Here is a 26607-nt window from a genome sequence, read left to right as displayed (position 1 = left end):
TCTTTTTATTTCTTTTCCACTGTGGGGAAAAACCAAAATCAATGTTGTAGCCAAGAAATGAGGCAGAGCATAAACCAGTTCCACGTTCTAACGGAGCATGTAGGATTAAAAGGCACACAATGGGGTCATTCAGGAAAACATAACATGAGGTTTGTTTGCTTTTAAGATTTGAGACTATTCTGTTTATTTACAACACCGGGAAACTCAGAAGTGTGTAAAACCTTACACAAACAGTTACAAAACAATGGGTGAAGGATGTTCCCCGAAGTTTCTATGAAACTCCTTGGAAGGCTGACATCAATTGGTCCGATCTCCAAACCAGCTGAGCCTACACGCATCTGTAATGAGATGCTATGAATTATTTGCTTCAATGGAGCTTTCACAGAATCATCATAGAATTATAGAATGGTTTGGGTGGGAAGGGACCTTCAAAGATCACCCAGTTCCAACCCCCTGCCCTGGGCAGGGACACCTCCCACCAGCCCAGCTTGCTCCAAGCTCCGTCCAACCTGGCCTTGAACCCCTCCAGGGATGGGGCAGCCACAGCTTCTCTGGGCAACCTGGGCCAGGGGCTCACCACCCTCAGAGTAAAGAATTTCTGCCTGAGATCTCAGCTCAATCTCCCCTCTTTCTGTTTGAAGCCATTACCCCTCGTCCTATCACTACATGCCCTTGCGAAAAATCCCTCTCCAGCTTTCTTGTAGGCCCCCTTCAGGTACTGAAGAGCTGCTGTAAGGTCTTCCTGGAGCCTTCTCGTCTCCAGGCTGAACAACCCTGACTCTCTCAGCCTCACAGGAGAAGTGCTCTAACCCTCTGATCATCTTTGTGGCCTCCTCTGGACTTGCTCCAACAGGGCCATGTCCTTCCTATGTTGGGCACCCCAAAGCTGGATGCAGAACTCCAGGTGGGGTCACACCAGAGCAGAATAGAGGGGGAGAATCCCTTCCATCAACCTGCTGGCCACGCTTCTTTTGACGCAGCCCACAATACAGTTGGCTTTCTGGGCTGCAAGCACACATAGCCGGCTCATGTTTACTGTGCCTCCTTTTCTAACACGAAAAAGAAAGAAATCTTTTGCCTTGAAACACGCATATATGTCACCCACACTTCTGTCTACCAAGACCTATTTTGTACAGCAACCTGCATCCATCCATAGGTGAGTGTAGTAGGTCGACCTCCATGCCCATCGTCCAACGGTGCTGCCTTTGGCAGGAGAACCACCCAAATACAACCTACAGCTATTCAACACGCTCATAAATAACCCTAATCTCACCCCAAACCCCTCTGCTTCCTTCCCCCTCGTTCCCCAAACAAGAAAACTTGTCCCTCATTTCCTTAGGGGTTTTACGCTTTTTATGACTTCAAGAAAGTCCGTGAGTTAATTTCTTACGAAGACGGTGAATTAGCCATCGTTGATCGGCTAACCACAGCGCTGAAACTCAAACAGCTTCCAACACTGAGACATTCAGCAAGTTGTTTGGAAGTATTCCTGTACGGAAATTATGCATTTAAACATAAAAATAACAAGAGTCTACACAAGTCAGACCTCATTCTTCTCCCAGTCAAGTATGATTTTCCCCTCTGCTCTATACACACCAATTAATAAACATGAAGAACCGCCAGAGGAAAAATATTCACTGTACCCACTTCATACATTTTTAATCACCCTGAAATCAATTCAACACCCTGAACACAGTTTAAAATTCCTGTTTTACAGAACCGGTAAGCAATGGATCACCTAATTAAATCTAGAAATGGCATTTCCCAATCAATGGAAGGAGTAGATTTGCATGTAGGTCTTACAAGAGGAAGGAAAAATAAGGAGGAGATCACCCCAACCCTGCCTGCTTTAGCATCAAGGCCATTTGCCTCATGTTCCTCAGCGCTCCCCACAAATGTGCTGAGGAATGCCAAAAAGAAAGGAAAAAAAAGTCAAGTTTATCCTCTTCGCACACAGCAGTTCTGAAAGAACTTGGTTTTCTTGGCCAAAGAACTAATCTGTTGTCAAAGGCCCAGCCTTTCCAGAGAATAATACAGCAAAATTTTAATTTTAAGTTAATAAGAAAGGCTGAAATCAAGCCTAGAATTATCTTTGTCCCACAAAAGAGTATGCAAAGGAGGATTAAAAGCCGGTGGTAGAAATCCTATCGGAACATCCTTCCATCTTCTACAAAATTGGAGGTTACCAGCTTTCAACACACCAATAAATTAAATGAACAGTCAAATGTAAATCAGGTCAGTCCTCACACGTGCAGTTGTGTCTGAGGTTCACCAACGAATACAAATGACACAAATCAGGATAGAACCACAGGCGAGAATCCCACACCTCCTGTCCTGCCAACAAAGCCAATGGCCGGAGGGCGGACGATGCCGATTCCCTCTGTTAATCATTATGTCCAAACAAATGTTGTGGTTTCACCTTGGGGAAAAAACAAATGACAAAACTTGGAAGTTTGCAACTTGGGAGTGCAGCAAACAGCCCGGCTCAGGGATGCATCTCGCACTTCTGGAGCATGTGGAAATCCTATGGAGGGCACCCAAATCACGGGTGGGAGAGCTTGACGTGCTGGAGGAAGTGCTGGAGTTTTCCATGTCCAAAAAGGACATGCTCACAAGCCCTTGCTCACGTGCAATAGCAGAGGTGTGGAGAGTCCTAGAGGAACCTGGTTGCCCAGAGCAGTGGGAGATGCCCCATCCCTGGAAACATTCCAGGTCAGGATGGACGGGGCTTTGAGCAACCTGATCTAGTGGAAGATGTCCCTGCCCATGGCAGGAGGTTGGACAAGATGGCCTTTAAAGGTCCCTTCCAACCCAAACCATTCTATGAAACCCATCCTCAACAAGCAGCCTGGTCAACCTAGAGCCCACAGTCATGGCTGTGAAGCTCACTGCATGTTTGTTCTCCACCTTTCCGCAGAGATTGCGACCAAATTAGACAGCTGTACGATTCTTGCTTCAGACCCGTGCAGCCTGCCAGCGTGGGTCACGACTGCAAGAGCATCAGTTCGCACAAATCCTTAACCCTTTCGGGAATCCCTCCGAAAGATCTCCATGATTTCAGACACACACAAAAAATATCAAACCGATGCCCTTCCACCAACATAAAATACCAGTAATTAGGATGTCGACTCGCATATTTGCTTACCAGCCACACCCACTCTCTATCACAAAATCTTGTAACTCTTAACTGCATCTGTGCATTACACCGTAAATTAAAATTACATTACTGTCGTGTATTTTTCTCAGTGCTCTCAAAAGTCCCAGGGAGAGATTGCCACTCGAAGAAGCAGGAAAATCAATTAAATTGGAAAGCCAATGAACCCAGACCTCGCAGGCAGTGCAAAAAATGTTGACGAGCGACACAGGGAGACACCACGCTTTTCTACATACAAATGACAAAGCTCTTGAGGCCAGGACTTCTCCTTAAATCATCAGAAATAAGACTGTTTTATGCTTTAAACTGAAGAAGACACATTTGTTACTTGAGGGAGAACGTACTGGATCTTGCAGCAAGACCACAGATGAACTGGAAATGTGATTCAAAGTCTTCCTTGCTTTAGACAACTCCTCTCCTTCCCCAAAATACTTTGGTGAATCTTGTGCAGGATAATACTTGCCAAGCAGCTACACTTGGATATTTATTTCACATTCGTCTGCTGCAGAGGCTCCCTAAAAGCGCCCCTGGGCAGCCTGAGTTAATCCACTTTGGAAATGCAGCTAAACAGAACCCCGTCGCACAAAGACCTTTTATTAAAAGGCATCGGGTTCCTCCTGGTGAAATGAGCCCGGCTCTCCTGGCCCTGCGCAGGTGTTTGCCAGCTGGGCCAGGCCGACAGGCTGCCGGAGAAAAGGAAAAATAGCTTGGATGGAGTGAAAGACTCCAGGGAACGAGCAAGGCAAGAAGAAGAAGGATCAGAAGAGCAGCAGAGGGGCTTGACTTGGTCTCTTCTCCCAAGGAACAGGCCATAGGACAAGAGGAAACAGCCTCAAGTTGCCCCAGGGGAGGTTTAGGATGGATATTAGGAAAAAATTTTACACTGAAAGGGTTATTAAGCATTGGAACAGGCTGCCCAGGGCAGTGGTTGAGGCACCATCCCTGGAGGTATTTAAAAGACGGGTGGTGGTTTTTGTCAGTGTTGGGTTGATGGTTGGACTCTATGATCTGAAAGGACCCTTCCAACCTAGGCAGTTTTATGATTCTATGACTGATCATCTTTCCCAAAAAGCCAGGGAAGGGGGTGATGGAGGTTGCGACCTTCCAGTCCTCTCCAAGATAAAAAACAAGCGGAGAAGCAGCAGAAGATCCACGGCAGAAACCTGAATGCATGACGGAAACAAACCATTAGCAAAAGAGAAAAAGAGGAATTAAGTAAAAGAGACAAGGTTCATTAGCAAAAGAGACATGGGAATTCCTGCTGCGATGAGATGGGAAGGCTGGGGGACGCCACCCGACAAACCAGGTTAGGAAAGAGCCCTGGGAGAAGCAGAGAAGACGATCAGGAGGAGGACATCCATCACATTAAGATACTGTCATTGGGATTCCCAAGCCTTAAGTGCAACAGAGAGGGAAGAGCGGGGAGTTCCCAGCCTGTATCTGGCCAGATTTAAGGACGTTAGGTACTGCCTCCTACACGGATAAACTGTCCCAGACAGGGTGATGCTGATCCTAAGACGTTTTGGGGGAAATCCCTTGAGAGCTGGCAGGTCAGAGATGGGGGCTTCTGCAGTAGCACCCACCGAGCAGCATGCTTGGAGAAGTGAACTCCTTATCGACCTGTAGCAGTGGGGATCTCCTGGCTAATGAGCTATCAAAAGAACAAGTGCCTTAGATATCAGAACTCTGAAATGTTTTTATTTATGAAAACCAGAGAATCCGGCCATTTGAGTGCTGCCACACAACAAAAGCTTCTTGATGACAGCAGCTCACATTCATACTCCGCGATCTATTGAAAGAAACAAAGATTTGGTTGTCTTCTCTACGCTCTTTATGAGGGTGAGACCCTCCCTGAGGACTCCTTGCCGTTGCTTTCTGCCACACTGTCCTCGGCTGCCACCAAGCTGCATAACCCTGACTCTTTCCTGAGCAAGACCAAAGAGGTGGGAAGATCAGCGACTTACGTGGCTTTGGACCAAGCGTCCTCACCAGTTCAAATAACCATGATCTGATGGTCTTGAGGACAGACTCCAGTGATGGGTATGGGCTGAAGGGATTAGACAAGAGCTGAAAACCTCATGTTTGAGAAATGATCGTCCCAGCCGGCCTTCAGTGGGCAAGACATCCATGTTTTACATGTGGTGGGAATATTCAGCCTAGAAAGTCACCATCCTTCCCTGCCCCACACCTCTGAAGACAGGTTTGCCTTTCCCTTCCTCCCTACGGGCCAGGTACATAACCTGGTCAAGACAGAATCTCTTTAAAATAGATCTTAAGGTTTTAGAAGACCTGCAGTAAGTAATTCAGACGCAAACCCCAGGGATGGGACTCAAGACCAAACACAGACCACTTTGCCTCGATGTCTACATCTGATGAGCCATCAATAACCCTTCAGGAATAAGCGTTTCTAGGACACAATCCAACGGCTCATAAAATAAAACAGACCACATGGGAGATGCTCTTTTCTTGCCCCTTACCGTTGAAGCAGCTCAGGGGATCGCCCACATCCACACCGCAGGTACCTAAAGTTGGGCAAAACAATTCTGAATCTGGGTGACCCGGAGAGACCCCAGGCAGGGTTGAATGGTGTGTGCATCAGACACAAAAGTACCGGCACTTCCACAGCAGGGATTCAGGACTCGTAGAAGGAGTCTGCAATAAAAGCGTTGACTTTTTGTCAGAGAGCAAGCAGAGGGTTGGACGGGGAAAAGGTGGAGGGGGATAACCACCAGTAATCTGTGGCCAACGAAGGACCAGAAGACAATATATCCATATAGTTTAGTGGTTTTTCTGCATGGATAAAAAGTGAGAAACTAGAAAAAACAGAACTTGTCCTACTCCTATTGAATAAAAGCATTTTTCCTTTACCTTCAATATTTGGCGGGGGGGGGGGAGAACAGAAATATTGCTTCATGGCACACAGAGCCTGAACAGAGCTGTTTGTCGAAGGGAAAGTGAGGACTTCCATCAGCAAAAAACGTGAGCGGGAGAACGTCTCTTCTGAGCATGGAAGCTCCTGAGCAGGTCGTTGCAGAACTTGGGAAGTGTCGTGGACTAGAGCCGTGTGACACAAACTCCTTGGAGATTTACTCACCAGCTTCACCTCTTTGGGCTCTTGGATTTTATTATCATTTATTATTTAGTAATAACTATGCTGAATACGGAGTCAGTCTACCGAAGGTTCATGAATCACAGCAACTTATCAGCATATTAATCAGCTTCTGGTAGGGAAAATGATAATAGTGTGAGCTATAACAAATACTTTTATAGTTTCACGCTTGAAGTCAAACAAGCTACAGGAGAGACTGATTCTTCACCCCTGATTCCACACCGACGAGCTAATCTATTTGCTGCAGGACCGGTGTCTTAGCAAAAGTGGATGCAAGAAAATGAGAAGGATAACGTGCCCAAGGAAAACCAGGCAGTTCGTCAGCTCACGTTTGGGGCAGGTAAAGCGAATTCTACCAATAACAAAAAACCAAATGAGAGTCCTTAAATACGTTTTAAAGTTAGCCTCAATTAAAACAACAGCTTACATGAAGAGCCAAGTTAATTACAGTCTGTTTTAATTAAATGCTAAACAACACTCAAACGCTGCTGCTGATGTTCTAGAATACATCGAATTAGCGAAGTGGGAACAGTCCCCAACCGAGCACGAGGAACCAGGACTTGCTGGAGCACAAACCCGGCGCCGGACAGACGTAGCTCTGAATATTCTCTCTGTGTCGCCTTAACTCAGCTCCGCAATCAGCTCATTCGACAGCGAGAACGTACTGGTAGCAGAAAAGGTACCAGAGTTATTCTCCTCTTTCAGTTTAGGAAGGAAAATGGGAAGGAGGGTGCCATCCAACAGATCTGGGGGTCTTAAGGATCCCGAAAAATAAGACGTACTTACTATAAAAGAAACCACCTTTGCTTAATAAACCCATTAGTTCAAACATGGGGGCTGCTTTGATAAACATTTCTCTTTCAAATTTAACACTTCTGGCTTTGTTTCACCTACTAACTCTATTTCAAAACATCCTTTTTTTAATTTTTTAAACTTAATTATAATTTCCCATAAAAATTCATCTAATTCAGACCACACTTTAAAAATCATTAGGAAATAACTATACTTCACCCTTCCTTTAAGGAAGATCAAAACGGAACAAAGAATCTGAATAAACGTATGTTACGTCAGGTACTCGGAGTATGTGCCAAGGATTTCCCATTCTCCCTACCACGCCAGCAGCCGATTTGGTAAAAAAAATTGTTACTTCTCTTGAAATGGACCTCTCTCCCCAGCCCACCAGGTATGGAGAACAACCAAGATGTGAGAACGAGAAGGAAATCAGATTAAAATTGATTATTTCAACCAAAAGCAATCTATTTCTATAAAGCACTCACATTTAGTACTAAAAACCCACAGGAGCATAGAATTCAGCCTGCCAGTACCCTGATTACCATCCCTGTTTTCTTTCTGCACATATCCCACCTGAGTTTTATTCCGCAAGGTTAGAAATTAATGGTTTATGCATGATCTTTAAAGACAAAAAATTAAGTAATACACGTGTTGCACTAGATTTGGAGTAAAAAAACCTGAACTCTAAAGCAAACCAAGAACATGGCCTAGGGCTAACAAGCTTTACCTCAACTTTATTACACTTCAGTAGGTTTTTATTTCTTTTTCTTGACTAATATAAAGCTTGGCGTTCTTTTTTTTTTTTCAGTGTCCTCCATGACTGCAAAAAGATGAGATTAAAAAAAATAAATTCATCTCTTATACTGTATAAATTCTATATTGTATACCAAATTAGATCTCCAATCAACAATTTGGGACAGATGTTGTACACTCTGCCTCATGAAGTGATGATGGGGACGGTTTGCTGACGTGCTCTTCCAAATTCGGGGCTCCGAGCAAACTCTTCCGTTCGGCTCCCGACCAGAGCCGAGACACTCGTTAAGTCCCAAAGCTGTACCAAGCTACCAGGGCCACGGGAGGGATTCCCACACGCGATGGCAGTCAACCTCTCTCCAGATCTACCATGTCATACGCTTTAGCGATTATTTTCAAAGCAATTTGAGAAGGAAGTATCTCCAAACTCCTTAACTTGACGCTTCTCCCGTACAAAGTCTACTTTCTTTCTTTCTCTGTGTTTAAATATCCTCCAGAATAGCCTGTGGCGACATTAGAAACTGATACGTAGCTAAGTGATGCAAGTTAATGCAATGTCAATGAGGTCTAAGCTTAGAAAGCAAGAAGATCGACAGAGCCTGGCACTTGGAATGCAGGAGCCATGGCAGCCTTCTTTTAATAACCCCCAGGAGTTACCTGTCTTTTCTATACAACGGATAAAATTTAAATTTTCTCCCCCTCTTTTGCAATGTAACTTTAGGTCTTTCATTAAATATTCAAACAAATTCATCATGAAACGGTTCTGTCATACCCATTTGCCTGGCAAAGACAATAGCTCTTGGTTTAAACACTTTTTAACCTGATATCTATTTGGGGGCTTCATTGTAAGAATTCAGCCCACTGACTCCTTACCTTAGACCCGAGCACCAACACGATTCAGTTCCTGCATCGGTGTCCCACCTTCAAGCAGTCACTTGAATCTCCCCTTCTTTGGTTTTCCATTGGCATAACTAAGGACCTTGTTACATTGGGGTTTTCCAGTCTGACCTGCCTCCCAACTTTTTTTCTCCAAGGTCATCCTGCACATCTGCCACTGCTTTCTCCTCATTTACCACAAATTCCGGAGGATAAATGCCTGAAGTCCGATGGTTTGGGGTGAAACCATTCTCCTGGGGGCCACCTCGCCATGATCCCTACCAGAGCTGGCACAAGCTGGCCAAGGCAGACAATAGCTTTATATATTTAAGTGCACGATATAACCTTCACGGTGATTAACCAGCAGGTTGTTTTAGAAGGTAACATCCTATTAATGTTGCCATTTGACTTATTCCGAACGCAGTCATAGAGAATTCATTCATCTAAACCAGAAATCACCCTCTCAAATTCTCCTTCCACAAAGGTCAAGGTACAAACTCCATCCAATCTGCACTTCAATATCTAAATAAAATTGTCTTATCAAGTGCCAGAAAGCAGCTTCTAAAACATTCAGGACTGTATGAAAGCAGATATCGAAAATCTACACTGCGTGGTTATTAAGGTAGAACTTTGAACACGTGCCAAAAAAAAAAAAAAAAAGTAAAGTGGGAGAGAAGTAGACTCTTGTCCAAACCATCCTTGGGCCGGAAAGCACAAAATTACTGTTATTTCCAGTGTAGGAAAATAACTGTGCACTTATGAGCTCATTCTATCACTCAAGCACCGCTGGAGTCTGCAGTCCTCTTACAATGGTGATATTTTTGAAGAGACTATTATATGCAGGGACATTTTTCTTTTTTCCAAGCCTCCAATGCTTTGACTGCGAGACCAAAGTTCCCCCGAGCTACGGTATCTCCAACAAAGCAGCATGCATAAATTTGACAGGGTGGGGGTGGAAAAAAAGGGTGAATAAAAATGGGGCAAAAAGCCTTTGAGGAACTCTCGGCTCTGCGAAGGATCAGACGGGTCTCCTCGCAGCGACACAGCCAGCCCTTACTCATCTACCAGCTGAAAGAGCGACGAAAGTCAACGAGAATATTTTGTAAATGAAGTAGCTACGAGCATTTGATGTCCGTTTACATTCGCCGTTGACCGTTCTCCTCCACAAAAGCACATTCCCAAGGAATTTCACACATTAGGTAAAAGTCAACACATACAACCGGCGACGCAAATATAAAGAAGGAAGCCTTAACACAATATGACGCTTGATGGTTAATTACATTCAACAAAATGTTCTAATTAAACGTCTTCCCAGGCTGATTTTGTAAGGTGCTTACGCGGGATCAGAAGAACAACTGCTGGTAACCATAATCCACAGGGAAAACCACAGGTACACCTAAACTGAGATTTTCTTTTTCCAAAGCAGGATTTCTCTCTGAGCTAAATTCTTTCCGCACCGGTACGCTTTAGTTCCCCACTGGTTACGTAATTATGGCAAACATATTTCGATGCCTTTTTCGAGTATTAAAGATGACATTTTTAGACAACTTGCTTTCAAAGATGGACTTCAAACAGACACCAGACTTGCTGTTCAACTTCAGATTAACTCAACCAAAGTGTAACTTGAAAACAAAACCATCAGCCAATAAAGGTAGTTTAAATCCCACCTATAACAATAACTGGGTGTTCTCCAAATAACGGGCTCTCGCCTGTGGACCCGCACTTCTACGGCAGGATTACTCCAGCACATGCACCTGAGTGGCTCAGTTCGGCTCCGGAGGGAAGCCCTCCAGCTCCCACCTCCCTCCCCCTGCAACTTCTTATGTGTTTTATTTGCCTAAAGAAACTCCCTTTTGATCCTTTTACTTTCGGATTTCCAGGGCATCCTTTTCTTATGAATTCAGGTTGTTTCTTCTCACCAACCTTACTGCACTGGCTTCGCTGAAGTGTTTTTCCTGCAAGTCACGTTTTCACCTGGCTCTCTGATAGGAACTCTTTCTCCCTCCGTTAAGGGATTAACCACCCATTAACGAGCATCTGCTCTCACCACCGCATACGGACATTCGCAAAGAGCTGCTGAACATCGGTCCTACCTGTATACGCCATGTTCTTCGGGTTTCCGTAGGGAGCCCCAGGTTGGACGGGGCTGTAAACAGGGTTCATGGTGGAAGACCGGGAACTCTGAGGACAAAAGAAAAGCAGAGTTGAGACGATCGCCTTACGTTAGCTCCAGAGTCGTCTTCTGTGCAAAGAGTCTTCTGCTACGTGATAACAATTACCAAGTTAGAATTCAAGACACAGAGAGCTGCGAAGGAAAGGATTTACAACTAGACGTTACAACCAGATAGGATATTTAATAATTCAAGTTTTGGATCTCTCAGTTAATTCCCCTAACTTCTTCAGCGCTCCATATTCTGCCTACAAATGTAGCCAGAGAAGACTGATCTTACGCATCCCTGCCTTCAGGGGGGCTCAGGACTCATGACCCCACTTCTCGCTTGCGATGAACAAAGAGGAGAAGCCACAAATTCAGACAAGGAATTCTCCCCCTTGGAGGAGCTAATAGTTCTTGGGTGACAAAAACAACCACAACAAAGACCTGACCTTTCAGAAATTAGCAGATAAAAGACCATTTGCTGCTGGCGAGATGGAAAGCAGCAAATATTTGTGAGCTTTTCAGCATGAGCTGACTACAATAAGCTGGAACCCAAGGCTTGGGTGCAGGGCCACTCAGGGCCACCCACCCACCCAGGGCCACCCACGGCATCCACCGCTGTCCCAGACGGGGAGATGCCGTCACGGACCGAACGCAGGCAATGAGATTTTAACGGCCCTTCTGTTTCTCTCTCCAATAAAGATGATGAAGGAGCGGCGGGTTAGCTTCTCGTGAGTTTTATTTAGAGGAAAGCAAGTAACTTGGGAATTTGTGTCTACTAACTGTCAGTTAAGCAACTGGCTCAGTTAATTATCTTAATGAAGCACATTCTCAACTCTGATTAATGGGAAAATCAGTCATTAAGCTTTATTAGGCGACGCATTTGTCTCCACAGCTATCTAGTGACAATTTCACACAAGAACCTCAACGAACTTGCTTCAAAATGTAGGGTTTTTTTTTCCAAATGTATTATTTTACAGTTCATAAATAAACCCGTTCTTTCCAAACAAGTCTCTCATGATGGATGCACAATTTGTTAGATCATTAACTCCTTCCGCTTTACCTCAGGATAGTAAACAAGTCAAATGTTAAATGTTAGCACCAATTGACTTGACAACAATTACTGCTTAATTAATTAGCCTTCCCTCCACCCCCAAGTTAGCACAGAAGGAGCAATTCTCAAAGCAAAGGAAATCACGGTTATAAAGCGAGCTGGAAGAGAAAGATACTCGGAGACATGTTTTTATGTCAGTGGCTTCAGTAACAGGCGATGGAGTTAATATCAAGAGGAAAATCAATGCAAAACTTCACATCCATGAGACGTTACGGTTGGGGATTTACAACCAAGCATCAGGGTTTTATGGCCACTTTGTCCCCATGTCCCCAGGCAGCGCTCCGAGCCCCAGGGAGACTGGCCTGGGCAAGCGGGTGTTTGCCTGGGCTGCCTTCAGCCTTGAGGTCTCATTTAGAGGAGAAAACCCAACATCATCCATCTCGGAGATGGTGAACACCAGCTTCTGTAAGCATCCATCCAAAAGCCTGGGTTTTGGGCTGCCACACACTACGTGGCCACGTACGCGACATGATGCGTACCTACCAGTGCTTTAAACACACACGGCTTCTTCATATGAAGAGGAAACTCAAAAAACATCCGTATTCGCAACAATTCTTTTCTTTAGTGGAAAAAAACAATGCTGATTTAAGCCCAACCACCACATCTCTGTCGCACATTATTTCTCCAAACAAATCATCGTAGACAAGGAACCCAAACGAAATGCCTCTCCCTGTCCAAAGCATGCAGGACAAGTTTCCCCTTGCTTTTTCAGTAAGCTGAAAGCACCTGAAAGGAGATGGTTTGACAGTAACAAGGTGGGAGAATGCGCTGCCCAGAAGTGCCAGCGTGATACAATGCTTGAGGAGCATCTACTGCTGCTCTAAACACAACCTCAGAAGCCAAAACCTCCCCCTTTTCACCCAAATGCACCCACCAATGATGCTTTGGGGATTTTTGCCATTCAATTCCATCATCACCCTGCAATGCAGATTCCACATCAATAGTGGGAATAAGGCAAGAAGGTGTTTCAAACTTTTAATGGTTGCAAAATATTCTGACAAGGAAAAGCGCTATAAAAATCCAAAGAGTACATTACATTAATCAACACTTTGGTGCAGTCAGAGATATCCGGGAATCAAAGCATTTTGTGCTGGGGCTCCTATGGCTACACCCTCTGCGCTTTGAGGTTCCCTTTGAACTAGATTTAGTCTAGTTTTAAGTCTGGTCCCCACCTGATGCATAGTTTGAAGTTGTCTGAAGGACATCACCCGTATGTCCTTTACTGGTATGTCCTGCACTGGTAGGGACCGGTGTGTCCCATGAGGGGTTGGAGGACACGTGATGGGCAACTGGAGTGAAGCTTCTGAAAGAAATCTGGTCCATGCACACCAAAACCACTTTGCACAAGGGAACAACCCCACAATTGGTGGGAGTCACCTTTGAAGTGCAGTACTGTTCTGAATTAGAACACTGAAATGATATGTGACCTAAGGGTTACTACTGGTATACGATGCTTTAAGTAACAGACACCACAAATAGGACCTGAGAGAAAAAGGAGGAGGGAGATGTCACAGAGTTGCGGAGATTTCCTGGCCATAATTAACTGTTAAATCACTAATACAATTCTTCAAGTCCAGACAAGAAATGCCCAGTGGGACAGGGAACGTGACAGACATCTATAAAAAATATAAATCACAAAAGATCTATGGAATTCCCATCCCTGGAAGTGTTCAAGGCCAGGTTGGACGGGCTTTGGGCAACCTGGTCTGCTAGGAGGTGTCCCTGCCCAGGGCAGGGACATTGAAACAAGATGATTTTAAGGTCCCTTCCAACCCAAACCATTCTGTGATTCCATGACCTGGAGAAAGGCACGGGGGGCAGCAATCACACACTCATAACCCAAGCAAGTGGAGGCATTAGAAGAAATGATTGTGTTGTAGGTTCAAAACAAGCAAAGGGGGTGGCTGGTCGCTTCGCTTGCCTCAGCATATCCCTTGCTGCCAGGAGGGTGGGATTTGGGAAGCATTACATGGGACAGAACAATTCCTCCTCTTCCCCAGACACTCTTCCAGACAGGCTTTTAGGCTGTGAGGTCCTTTGATCTGATCCCATCCACCCATCTTTGTGTTCCCAGGAGAAAAGTCAATACCGAGGCTCTATATTGTGCGTGGCCACCCAATTTAGAGCATGATGCCTGACATTGGACTATGCTCTCAACAATGTGCCCATGGTGCTGAATGGTGCTCTCTGCACTGGGAGGCACTGGGATCCCAGCAGCAATACCGAATGGCTGCAGAAAGCCACATCCTGTTCATCAGTCACGCGTGGGTACGTGGCTCTTCATGTTGGCCATTTCACAGGATCTGTAAGCTGAGGATGTTCTGCAACAGAGCAAAGAAGTGATGGGTCCATCTTATTCCAGCCCTGTATTCTCCTTCTCACACACAGGGCCAGCCTCCTACCCAAGAAATCAGTTTTTGAGGGTCTCTCGTCCCCCGGAATAACAAAAGGAAAAGCAGAAATCATAGAATCATAGAATAGTTTGGGTTGGGAGGAACCTTTAAAGGCCATCTAGTCCAACCCCCTTGCCATGAGCAGGGACATCTTCAACTAGACCAGATTTCCCAGAGTCCCATCCAACCTGACCTGGAATGTTTCCAGGGATGGTGAAGTAACACCACCAAGTATCCTCCTCTGCAGCAGTACTGGTTGCTGTGAGCCAGCTCAAAGACCTGACTTCCCTGAAAACCAACCTCTTCTCTCCTCCTTCCAGTTGAAGGAGGACCAGAAGGACATGGAGTTGTTGGAGCAAGTCCAGAGGAGGCCCCGGAGATGCTGGGAGGGCTGGAGCCCCTCTGCTGGGAGGACGGGCTGAGAGAGTTGGGGGGGTTCAGCCTGGAGAAGAGAAGGCTCCACGGAGACCTTGAAGCCCCTGCCAGTCCCTCAAAGGGCTCCAGGAAAGCTGGGGAGGGACTCTGGATGAGGGAGGGGAGCCATGGGACGAGGGGGAAGGGTTTTCCACTGCAAGAGGGGCGATTGAGCTGAGATCTCGGGCAGAAATTCTTGGCTGTGAGGGTGGTGAGCCCCTGGCCCAGGTTGCCCAGAGAAGCTGTGGCTGCCCCATCCCTGGAGGGGTTCAAGGCCAGGTTGGCCGGGGCTTGGAGCAAGCTGGTCTGGTGGGAGGTGTCCCTGCCCAGGGCAGGGGATGAAACCAGACGATCTTTCAGGTCCCTTCCAACCCAAACCATTCTCTGATTCTATGAATCCTCCACCCAGGACCACACAGTGACAGCTGGACCCGACAGCCTGGCCTCCCCTCAGCAGCAAAATCAAATGAAAAGGCACTAAATTTCCTGGGGCTCAGCAGCCCCAAGTCCCTCTCCCAGAGCTGCTCATGCCTGGGTCAGGACACCTCACCTCCGGGACCGGGACCCCCTCTCGCTCCCTGTTTGCCTTGCCTGTCCCACTGTAAGCTCCCGGCCAAGGATGGAGTCACGGCTGCATTGATAAAGCGCCTTGTTCAATGCCCTCGTCATCTCATTTGCACTTTTTTGGGTGTAAAACATAGAAATAAATGATAATTTGGTGAAAATTGCAGCCTATGTCTGGCTTGCACTAGGTGTCGGACCAAACGGTAAAAAGAAACTCTCTTATCGAGAAGGATGAAAGAAAATGCTTTTTCGCCACAATAAAAAGATTGTAATCAGGGTAGGGGGTTGAGGGTATTGTGAGGAAGAGGCTTGTGCTTCCTCCCTGCTTGGTACCCAGGCTGTTATTTCCAGCCGGCATGAAAGAGTCCGTGCGAACGGCATTTCAGATGGATGATTTTTCTTTCTTTTCAGTATCTAGCATTATTCTAGTATTAAAGCCCATTCAGATGAGCTTCCAATACATTCCGCAAGACAATACCATTCCAAAATACATTTTAAATTCATTACAGGCGCCGCATTGTGGCATTCGAAAAGCTACGCTGAAATGGGAATAAAACAGGATTAGCAAAATTAAACCTCCTTCGCCACAATAATTTGCAGCACTTGCTCCTGGCCATGAATACACAACAAAAAAAAGCCTAATAGAAATGAATTATAAACAGACAAACACAAGTATTGCTCTGTTGCATGGAGCTTCCGCTGCTTCCTAATCCCCACGACAGCGATGCTCAGTTGCTTAGAAGCTGCTGAGACTCCAGCAAGGAGCTGAAGGAGTAACTCCAGCCGGAATGCCATGGGAATAAGAGGCTAGCAAACAGTCTCGGGATACTTTCTGGCTGTAACCTGGTTACATTTTCATCTATTTTATCTTTCCTGTGAAAGTGCGTGGCATGCTTCCATCACATGAGGAAATTACTTCAGATGAAGGGTAAACAGAAATACAAGAGAGGTCAGTCTACGGGTGGCCACCACGCCATCAGCAGGCCACCGCACCGGTCAAATCGAGTTTGCACGGAGGATTTCCAAGCAGCAGGAGAAGGGAAATGTAAATGCTCGTGCCGTGAATGCTGAGCTTGAACTTGCCTTGCTCTGAAGTGGCTGCAGAGCTACGCTCGGGTGCTCTCATCTCGCTGGACCAGAGCTGGGCTTCATGCTCTGCATCGCGCTCTCCTGCTGCTGCTAAGGGAGAGGACTGTCCCTCATCCCTGGTGACACCCCGGGACATCACCTACTTCATCCTCTTAGAATCACAGAATGGTTTGGGTCAGAAGGGACCTTAAAGATCATCCAGTTCCAACCCCCTGCCATGGGCAGGGACACCTCCCACCAGACCAGGTTGTTCAAAGCCCCGTCCAACCTGGCTCTTCCGATGGGAGCACTTTGAGTGCACTCAGAAACCAGCAGAGGTATCACCACCACCTTCAAACTGCTACGGACGCAAGACAACGGGAACACCTTACCCTGTTGTTTTCCTCTATCGTTAGTTTAGTTTGTGCCTTTCGAAAGCACCATGACCACCTTCACCACTTCCAAAAGTCATTCAGGCCTCGAGGCTGCCAACACTGGCGGGCATCCGTGATTTTTAAGCATAAACAAATGTTAACACAAGTATTTCGATGCACACATTGGGGAATCTGGCATCTTAAACACCTCCCTCACTCTGTTACACAGAAACGTAGGTATTTCCCACTCCTACCGTACAGAGGCAAGGTAAGGAGACGCTGAAGGAGATTTTAAAAATCCTAAAAGAAAAGAATAAACCTGGCATGCAAGAGTCTGGTAGTTTATGAAGTTATTTTTCATTTTCTTTTCAGACTAAGAATAAAATATTTACAAACAGAGAAATAAATATATTTCACAAGGTTCTTAGAAGAGTGACACTGATGTGCATCTTTCGGGTTGGCAAAAAATTAAACAGTAGATCTAAACTTAAATACAAATGTAAAGAAAACAGCAAATAATGCAAACATGAGCTTTTCTGGATGACAGACGCTTTTCCATCCTGTTTCATGTCAGCCCTTGTGTCAGTGTGCCTTACCCTTTCATTTTCCATACTGCTTAGGCTGTGATTTGCCTTCGGCTTTTGTGAAACTGGGACGTAAATGCTTTTGAGAGCCCCGTTCCTTACCCTTTTCTTTGGAAAGAGAGTGATATTTTCTCCTCTGAGAGAAAATAAACGTACCAAAAATGATTTCTTTCACATCAGAGGGCACAGAACCAAACCCGAAAGAGTGTGAACAAAGAAAAAAGGCAAAGCAAAGAGATACATTTCTTCCTTGATCTGCACATCACCTCTTTAATTCCATTTTATACAAATCGCATGCTAATAGTATTCAGTCAAAGCCTCCTTGAACATGGGAAGACCTCCTGACCTTACACTGCATTCAAATTCCAATAATTTTCTGACAATTTTTCAGTTAAGTCATTTGAAGCTTGACCCTCACTTGGGACCCACCAAACAATAATTAAATTAACTTCCAATCCATCCGCTAAAGGTTAATTTAGGCAGGCTACAAGGCTACGTCCCACCTTTCCCCCAAAAAACTCTGCTGTGACAGCGTGCACGAGCTCGGAAATTCAGAACACAACGCGGTTTTCCACCTTTAAGACTTCCTTTTTAGTTTATTCCTTTTTTAAGTTACACCGTAACTAAATGTTGGTTGAACATATCTCATATGAAGCAAAATATTGAACCTGTTAAAGACCCTACAAAAGAATCAGGTCAAAGCTGACACAATTTTAGTTAATCTTCCATTAACAAAACAAAATGCACTATAAAAATAATCCATTTAAAGAGGGAAACCAAAGAACGGCCAGACTCCACAAAAAGTTTAAGGCTTCTATTAGCAGCAAATTATTAATGGCAGCTCTTGTTTGTACAATACAATGTTCACTTTTACCTATTCCGCTATATTTCAGCTATACCTTGATGTTTATACAAATTGACCCAGGGCATCAATCCAGACCCTGAATATTGCGGGTTTTTGTGCAGTTCTCCCCACTTTTCACTTCCAAAGAATATTTCAGCTCTGCTCCAGCATTGTTTTACTTGAGTACATGTAATATCTGTACTGGAAACTCCAGCTCCACAAAACCTGCAGCACCTGGCTGCTTAAACTCATGCAGATGGAGCAGAAGCGTCACCTGGTCCTCAAAACACCCTACTGATACATCTATTGATTCTCGTATTGCTATTTTTATTGATAAAGCACCCGTGAAGTGGCACCTAGCTGCAAGAGCTAGGCAAGAAGCTTTTAGAATCATAGAATCACAGAATGGTTTGGATTGGAAGGGACCTTCAAAGATCCAGTTCCACCCCCCTGCCCTGGGCAGGGACACCTCCCACCAGACCAGCTTGCTCCAAGCCCCAGCCAACCTGGCCTTGAACCCCTCCAGGGATGGGGCAGCCACAGCTTCTCTGGGCAACCTGGGCCAGGGGCTCACCACCCTCACAGCCAACAATTTCTGCCCGAGATCTCAGCTCAATCTCCCCTCTTGCAGTGGAAAACCCTTCCCCCTCGTCCCATGGCTCCCCTCCCTCATCCAGAGTCCCTCCCCAGCTTTCCTGGAGCCCCTTGAGGGACTGGAAGGGGCTCTAAGGTCTCCGCGGAGCCTTCTCTTCTCCAGGCTGAACCCCCCCAACTCTCTCAGCCCGTCCTCCCAGCAGAGGGGCTCCAGCCCTCTCAGCATCTCCGGGGCCTCCTCTGGCCCCGCTCCAACAGCTCCATGTCTCTCCTGTGCTGAGGCCCCAGAGCTGGAGGCAGCACTGCAGGGGGGTCTCCCCCGAGCGGAGCAGAGGGGCAGAATCCCCCCCCTCGCCCTGCTGCCCACGCTGCTGGGGATGCAGCTCAGGATACAGTTCTTCTCTCCTGAGAAAGTGTTTGCTATTCCAAAAAATGTTTCCACATTTCAAATGCACACTGGATTTCAGGCTCACTTGATCTCAGTCCTGTCCTGGACCCTTTTTTTCTGGGAGAATTTCCAGTGGAAATGAAGATGTGCAGTGAAGCCACGGTTCAGGAACGCTCCAGCAGTCGACATTACTGCACGCAGGAATGTCTTTGCTGATGTGAACCAGATTTGGGATGGCACGTCTGCATCCCTCAGGGGGTAAAGGCTTGCAGACAGCATCGGTGTCCTCCATGCACGGACCATCTTCAGAGGAAAGATATGCTGCAGGGCTTTACTCTCCAGTCTGGTTTTGAATTAGAAGAGCTAGTTTAAATAATATTCCTTCCATTCAAGAGATTGCAACTTTGAAAGAATACTTAAAAAGCATGATACGGCGATATTTGAAGTGTAGTCATTACCCAATGAAATCAAGACATTCACTGTATGAACACGGATGTCGTTGAAGTCAGCAGTGCAGCCAATGTAGCTGGTGATTAACCCAATGTCATTTGTGGATGGTCTTTCATGAGGTTCTGAACGTGACTGAATTGCATTACTCATTAATTACGTTGACGATGTATTTTCTGCGTAGATACTCCGTGTCAGGCCACTGCAGCCACTGCAAAAGCAAATGTGTTTGTATCCGGCTGCTCTGAGGAGCCCCAGGGGTTCAGCAATGAGCCGCCGTCCCCTGCCACAGAGTTGTTACCAGCTTGGAGGACGTCCACAGGAGAGCAGAGACAGGAACAGGAAGATGTTAATGACTACCACAGATGGTTCTCACCTCAAGAAACCCAAACTGTTCAGCTGAAGCTGAGCGTGATGGAGGGAAAGAATTAAAACAACTGGAAATGCTGTGGAGCGAGGGATTTCCATAGAGCACTTGACCTACCCAATCTCAAAGACCAGCAAAGGGAAAACAAAGATGAGCTGGATTATTTACAGTCCTACAGTGTCTTTCACACAGATCAACCTCCAAACCAGGGCAGTAGCACCCATCTGTTCACTGGGGAGACACACGAGGGTGGCATGAACTAGCTGGGGGTCACAGGACCACAGCATCACAAAATTGTTTGGGTTGGAAGGAACCTTTAAAGGTCATCTAATCCAACCCCCTGCCCTGGGCAGGGACACCTCCCACTAGCCCAGGTTGCTCCAAGCCCCGGCCAACCTGGCCTTGAACCCCTCCAGGGATGGGGCAGCCACAGCTTCTCTGGGCAACCTGGGCCAGGGGCTCACCACCCTCACAGCCAAGAATTTCTGCCCGAGATCTCAGCTCAATCGCCCCTCTTGCAGTGGAAAACCCTTCCCCCTCGTCCCATGGCTCCCCTCCCTCATCCAGAGTCCCTCCCCAGCTTTCCTGGAGCCCCTTGAGGGACTGGAAGGGGCTCCAAGGTCTCCGTGGAGCCTTCTCTTCTCCACGCTGAACCCCCCCAACTCTCTCAGCCCGTCCTCCCAGCAGAGGGGCTCCAGCCCTCCCAGCATCTCCGGGGCCTCCTCTGGCCCCTAGCCAAGCTCATAAGGAGCCACATTCCCATCACCTATTACCTCCTCTCAGATAAATGACTAAATAAACCCACACACCTTTCATTTGAGAAAAGTTTGACACCTTTAATGGGAAAAAGGCCTCGTGTCTTCATCCCATGAAAAATTAAAAGGCTAATCTATAGGCACAAAGCAGCTCTTGTCTTTGGAATTTGCTGATCTCAGACTGCCCAAAAATAAATGCTGAGGCAGGAAAAATTTTCGACCTTTCATTTGCTGAGGTTTATGATCTACTTCAAAGCCAGAGGATCCAAAAAATTTGATGATTCAATTATGCTAGATAGCATATTAAAAACTAGTAAAGGAAACCCTTTCCCTAGCCTGAGAAAGCAGAGACAGACAAGGCAGACAGGATCACTCGTTGCACTTGGTGGCAACAAGCGGTTCCTCAGCGAGCCTGAACCTGGCATGGCAAAATATCTATATTTTGTATTATTTGAAGTAGGCAGAGCTCATAAAAATATCCTTATGGGCCTCAGGAAATGAGAAACCAGTTGCCCTACAAGAAACTTTGACAATGAGGAAAAAAAAGTTGGTATTATATTTGCTTGTTTCCAGGGGAGAAAACGTCTGTACGCAGATAAATTCTGCGCTGTAAATTCCTCGCTTTAATACCTGCAAGACTGACGGGATTCACCAGCAGGTAACCAATAAATAAATGTATTTTTTAAAATATCTAACATATCTGTCCCTATGTGTCCAAACCCATTCTCAGTAGTTCTCAAACGTCTTCCCTGATATATGCCTATTAATTTCTTTAACTTGAGGCCTTGCTGACTTTTCCGTTTGAAATGAACCCTGCTGTACTCTTGTATTCAGTGCTCTCGTTCTGCTCTCCGACTGAGCCCTGTCCTCCTCCAGCTGATTATCTCGATTCTTTTATCTTCACAATCCTACTTCATTGTGTTTCGCTGAAAAGACTTTCCAGGACACGCAGTTTGAAGACTCTTCTCTCTGCTATTTTCTTTCCACAAACGATGGCTCGGGAGATTCAGATTGGCCATTAGGAAAAGCCTTTTGACTCAACGGGTACTGCCTTACCGAACCAGGTTGACCACAGATTTGCTGGAGGTTTTCAGAACTGGTCTAAGCAAGGCCATGGTTGATCCAACCCGGTGCTGGCAAAAGCCCCGCTGTGAGCACAAGGTTGGGACTGGATGGTTCCAGATGTCCTTCCAACCAGCACTTCATCTCTGGCTCAAAATTATTTGTGTTGTAACTCGTTTCTCAGACCTCTACCTCCCTCCACAGTTTCAGCCTGTAACTTTCTTGGTGTCAGACGTAATTGCTTTCCAAAGACTTCAATTTGGATCTTCCTTCCAGTGAGAAGTTTCCTCGGCACTTGGTAGGACACCAGAAACCTTGGAGAGGTGGTGGTGGAGAAGGTAGCATTCACTCTTTTCCATTGACGGATATCTATACTGCAGCATATCAGTCAAACAGATGATGTTAAGATGCCTCATGGGACCATGAAAATTTACTTACCCCATCCGTTATGATGCTAAACAAGCACTAAACAGTGTCTGACTGGCATTTTGTATTAACTTAGGGCAGAATTTGACCTACCATAAAATTATTAAGGCTTTGGTTAGAAAATTTCCCTGGATTATAAACATCTATCCCATAACATCACCCAGTCACTATAAAAAAAAAAAACTAAATAATATTCTTAGTTATCTTTCTTATCTTCTTGGGCTGCTTCAGACCTTTCTCACAGTCAACCATTGCTCCTTCTCCTAAGAGAAGCTACGCTTTAGTAATCACACATTAAAAACCAGACACAAAAATAATAGTCATTAAAAGACAATTCATGTTACTAATAGATATAAGCATCTCCTCTTCCAAGCTCTTCAAAAATATTAAATAATCTATCATGAATAATCCAAGCTTTGTTTTACAGATGCCAAGAAGCCTGCAGGAGAGCAGTGAGATGATGGGCTCAAGGTAAGCAAGATCAAAGTGCCGGGACCAAGATTCGTCTCCTGAGCATCAAACTTGCTGCCATCGCTCCATCGTTTTCAACAGAGAATCACAGAATGAATAACAGAACAACAGGGGCTGGAAGGGACCTCTGGAGACCATCCAGTCCAACCCCCTGCCAGAGCAGGGTCACCCAGAGCAGGTGGCACAGGAACGCGTCCAGGTGGGTTTGGAATGTCTCCAGAGACGGAGACTCCACCACCTCTCTGGGCAGCCTGTGCCAGGGCTCTGCCACCCTCACAGGAAAGAAGTTCCTCCCCATGTTTAGGTGGAACTTCCTACGCGCGAGTTTGTGCCTGTTAGACTCACGTACTTCATCATGTTTTGGAGATGGAGGCTCCCATCTCAAATGGTGTAAAACATAATTTAGAAATGGGATGTGGTCAGCTAGAGAAATTCCAGGTTGGAAAAAGAGTTGAAGGCGACACCATTAGCGCAAGCTGAGACGGCAGTTGCTTGCGTACGGCATATCCAAATCACGCCGGCTGCATGAACCCTTGTTTTCATTTCAGGCTACGGTATCACATTTTCTTTTCTTTTCCACTGGGTCAAACCAAACTGTATTAACCGATTTCTAATATAAAAATTTCAATACCAGAAAAAGTCACGTTATCCTCAAACACACGCTTTAATTTATGTTTTGCTCCAAAATTTCCAACCACTACCACTAATTACCTTCCTTCAATTTTTGTAATTACTCCCCTCAGTATGGGAGAATCGCTTTCCAACCATACCCTGAATATTGGAAACATCGCTCCTTCCCACGCACTGCAATAGGATAAAGATCTAAATTTGTTTCTGAAGGGATTACACTGTACAAAGTTGACACACCAGAAACACAATATTCCTGGAATTAAGATCAGATGAGGGCAGAGCTCTCCTTTTCATAATATATGGGTCAGAATCCTCTCGGCTATATTTGGTCAGCATTCAAATCCACCCCGCTGCAGGTTTTGACTGTGTGATTTATGACTTCCAGCCATGGTTGTTCCTCTACCGATCTCCTCCCGGGTCCCGTTTTCTGGTCGCAGGCCTTATTCTCCCCCGTCAAGACTGGAAACCTAAGGCAGGGTTCAGCGGTGGGAGGACGAGGGAGTCATCCTCTGGCTCCAGCCCCATTCCCCTGACGGGCAGCACAGCAAATCCTTCCCTGCCCTCTCTTTTCCTTTAGTCGTGCTGATGCACGGACAAAGATGGGGTATAGAGACTGGGAAAAATGAAGATTAACGTTGCAAACGGAGGGGATCAATCCTCCATAATAGTCCCTTCTTCCTTAAATATTTTGCAGTCTTTGTTTTAAAACCAAGCTGTAGCAGGGAAGACGAAGGAGAGCACAGGCTAAATCTGTTAGCGGAAAGGAAGCTTTGGCAAGAGGTCTGTTTATCATCCTTTTTGTAATTTTGTGTTGGCAAGAGGTACTGTATTAAACGAGCCCAGGAGACTGAAAGTCTTTCCTACCCAAAAGACAGGTAGACGTTGGCTTTTGTCCCCTCCATTTGGAAATAAATCTACATGGAAGGAGAACAAGAGACCCCAGATTTACGCTGGTCTTGGTGTGCCTGGTGCGGCACCAATACCTGGTGGATCTACGTGGCAACTTGTTACCGCTTGAAAAATAAGCAAAAGAACGCTGTTGGCTTTTCCAGGTGAAAGCTGCCAAGTGATGAACAAACAGAACTCAAGTTAAGAAAATATTATATTCACAACAACCACAGGCAGAGCTGAGGTAGGCTTTTTACTTCCTAAGGGAATATGGGACAGTCTGGGCTGATGTACACCCAAAGGCAGAGGTGCTGCAATTATTATTACAAGTCATCAAAATAAAGATGATTCAACCTGAAAATATGACATTAATTAGTTGATACAAATCCTAAAGACTTAATCTCCTTCAACTCTCAAACATCAGTGGAGTGGGAAACCAGGTGGTCTACAGCTTTCGATAAAAGAATCGCGATAATTAGCTGGAGGAGGAGGTGGCTCAGCTGGAGAGCAGGACCAGAGCACTGAATACAGGAGTACAGCCCACAAAAGCTTTGCACGGCGTTGGCTGAAGGTCAAGCAGGGCTGGTGGGGTCACTGCCCGAGCACCGTGTCCCACACATCTCACCACCTGCCCAAACCCAACTGCCTCCACGACCAAACCCTGCTGTGCTCCTGGGCGGCTGAGGGTGGGTGAAGGAGCTGACCTTCACCATTCTCCCTCCCTATCAGGAATGCACGCCTCCTTCTGCAACAAACCCTTCTGCTCTAGTACGTGTCCAACTCATCATACCTGAGCTCTTTACTACTCCGTATTTCTTCTACAGACTCTGAGCCTAAGCCTCTACGGGTGGATGCTGCAAAAATACTCAGTAAAACTATATATAACCAGCATAAGAGAAAGAAAGTTTGCACCAGATGACCATGATTGATCACGTGAAATCTTTACGTGAAGGCGTCAGCTGTTTATAAAGCTGTACTAGGTCTCAAACCCAAGTCAAACACTCAACACAGGAATTACCGAAGGTTTGTAGCAGACACTGTAGAAGAGACAGGCGAGCAAGATGAATGTATGACAGGCCTCTATAATGCATGCGATATGCAGTCAATTAGCATATTCGTTTCATAATCACTGTAAAAGCCAAGAATTTTTCCGCCTGCCGTTACAGAGGATTTTGCCGTGCTCTTATTCACACATTCAGGTTTCCAGTGAATATACCCAGCCCAGGAGGCCAAAACCAGGAATGCTTTTGCAGCGCACACAAAGAAAAGGGCTGAAAGGCCACAGCAAGTCAACAATTAACACTTTTCATAGATTTCCGGACTTTCCTTCCCAAACTAAAGAGTGGGAAGAGATTCAATGAAGTCTGAAGGAGCTTAGAGCTTGCAGTTTATATCAGCGAAAGAAGAATTGCTAAATCCCCAGCCGATGATTCAGAGTGGCCAGACAACCCAGCTCTGCTTTCTTGTTTTCCATCCGGGGGGGATAAGGCCAGTTTGGGGACTGAATGGCACGGCAGAAACTAAAAGCAGAGCAGTCAGTCACTTCTTCCTTCAAATAACAGTGTATGCCGACGTTAAAAAACAACGAAAAAAGTCTTTGAGGTCTCTCGGAAATGTTTAAAAAGACCAGCTTACTCTGAAGCAGCTAAGCAAATATTGGTCTTCACCCGTGAACATTTCTATTCACCTCAAATTGATTTCTCCTGCGGGTAAGGTCAAGGAAACGTGGAGCCACTTGAACAACCAGGGCTTCAGCATCCGTTAATAGGAAAAAAAAAAAATCCCGGTGTTTTGTTTAAAATATTAACGATGCGATACTCGTGCGAATCCAACACGAGGCGATGCTCTCGGTGTGTAAGAACGAAGCAGAATTTCCCATCGCAACTACTGATATTTTCGATAAGGGCAATCCCAGAACAATGAACACGGTCACTTGTCGAAGGATATTGCGCGACATGAAAACTCAAGAGAGCAGCCAGCAACGATATTAGAAGTTTAATTCACTAATCCGTCATTCCCGTTTGCTTTGGCTTGAAGGATGCTGGAGCCTCCACACAAGACCTACGAAGCCTTTCAACGGAGCAGTGAGAAAAATGTTATTTCCTATCAATCAGTGTCCCTTTGATGCTATGGCTCCCCCGCTGACAAAAAAAAATGTCTGAACGTTTCCGTTTGCCACAAAATGGCTTAATTTCATGTTAATCCCTCTTGTAAGAAATTATTTCTGCAAGTTAACGTTTTCAGTGAATTTCTGTTTTTTAAAGATCCTCTCCAGCCAACAGGTTACCCCAAATATTATGTGCATGCTGCCACCGCAACTTGGACTGCCTCTACAAAATCTGTTCAATTGTCAGCTTGCCTAAGCTTTCTGCGTTTTTAATATCA

General features: G+C 45.7%; 1 protein-coding gene across 6 annotated transcripts in view; it reads right to left on the bottom strand.

The window, feature by feature from the left end:
• Positions 1 to 26607, bottom strand: part of FAM168A (family with sequence similarity 168 member A) — a 220225-nt gene that overhangs the window by 99502 nt on the left and 94116 nt on the right. For all 6 annotated transcript variants that reach the window (XM_074572260.1, XM_074572262.1, XM_074572261.1 and 3 more), the window contains one exon: positions 10778 to 10865. In XM_074572260.1, the coding sequence (XP_074428361.1) occupies positions 10778 to 10847 (70 nt within the window). In that variant the 5' untranslated portion in view covers positions 10848 to 10865. The remainder of the gene's footprint in view (positions 1 to 10777; positions 10866 to 26607) is intronic.

The sequence above is a fragment of the Larus michahellis genome, chromosome 1 (genome assembly GCF_964199755.1).
Source record: "Larus michahellis chromosome 1, bLarMic1.1, whole genome shotgun sequence".
Classification (NCBI taxonomy): domain Eukaryota; kingdom Metazoa; phylum Chordata; class Aves; order Charadriiformes; family Laridae; genus Larus; species Larus michahellis.
This window is presented reverse-complemented; position numbering and strand designations above follow the sequence as displayed.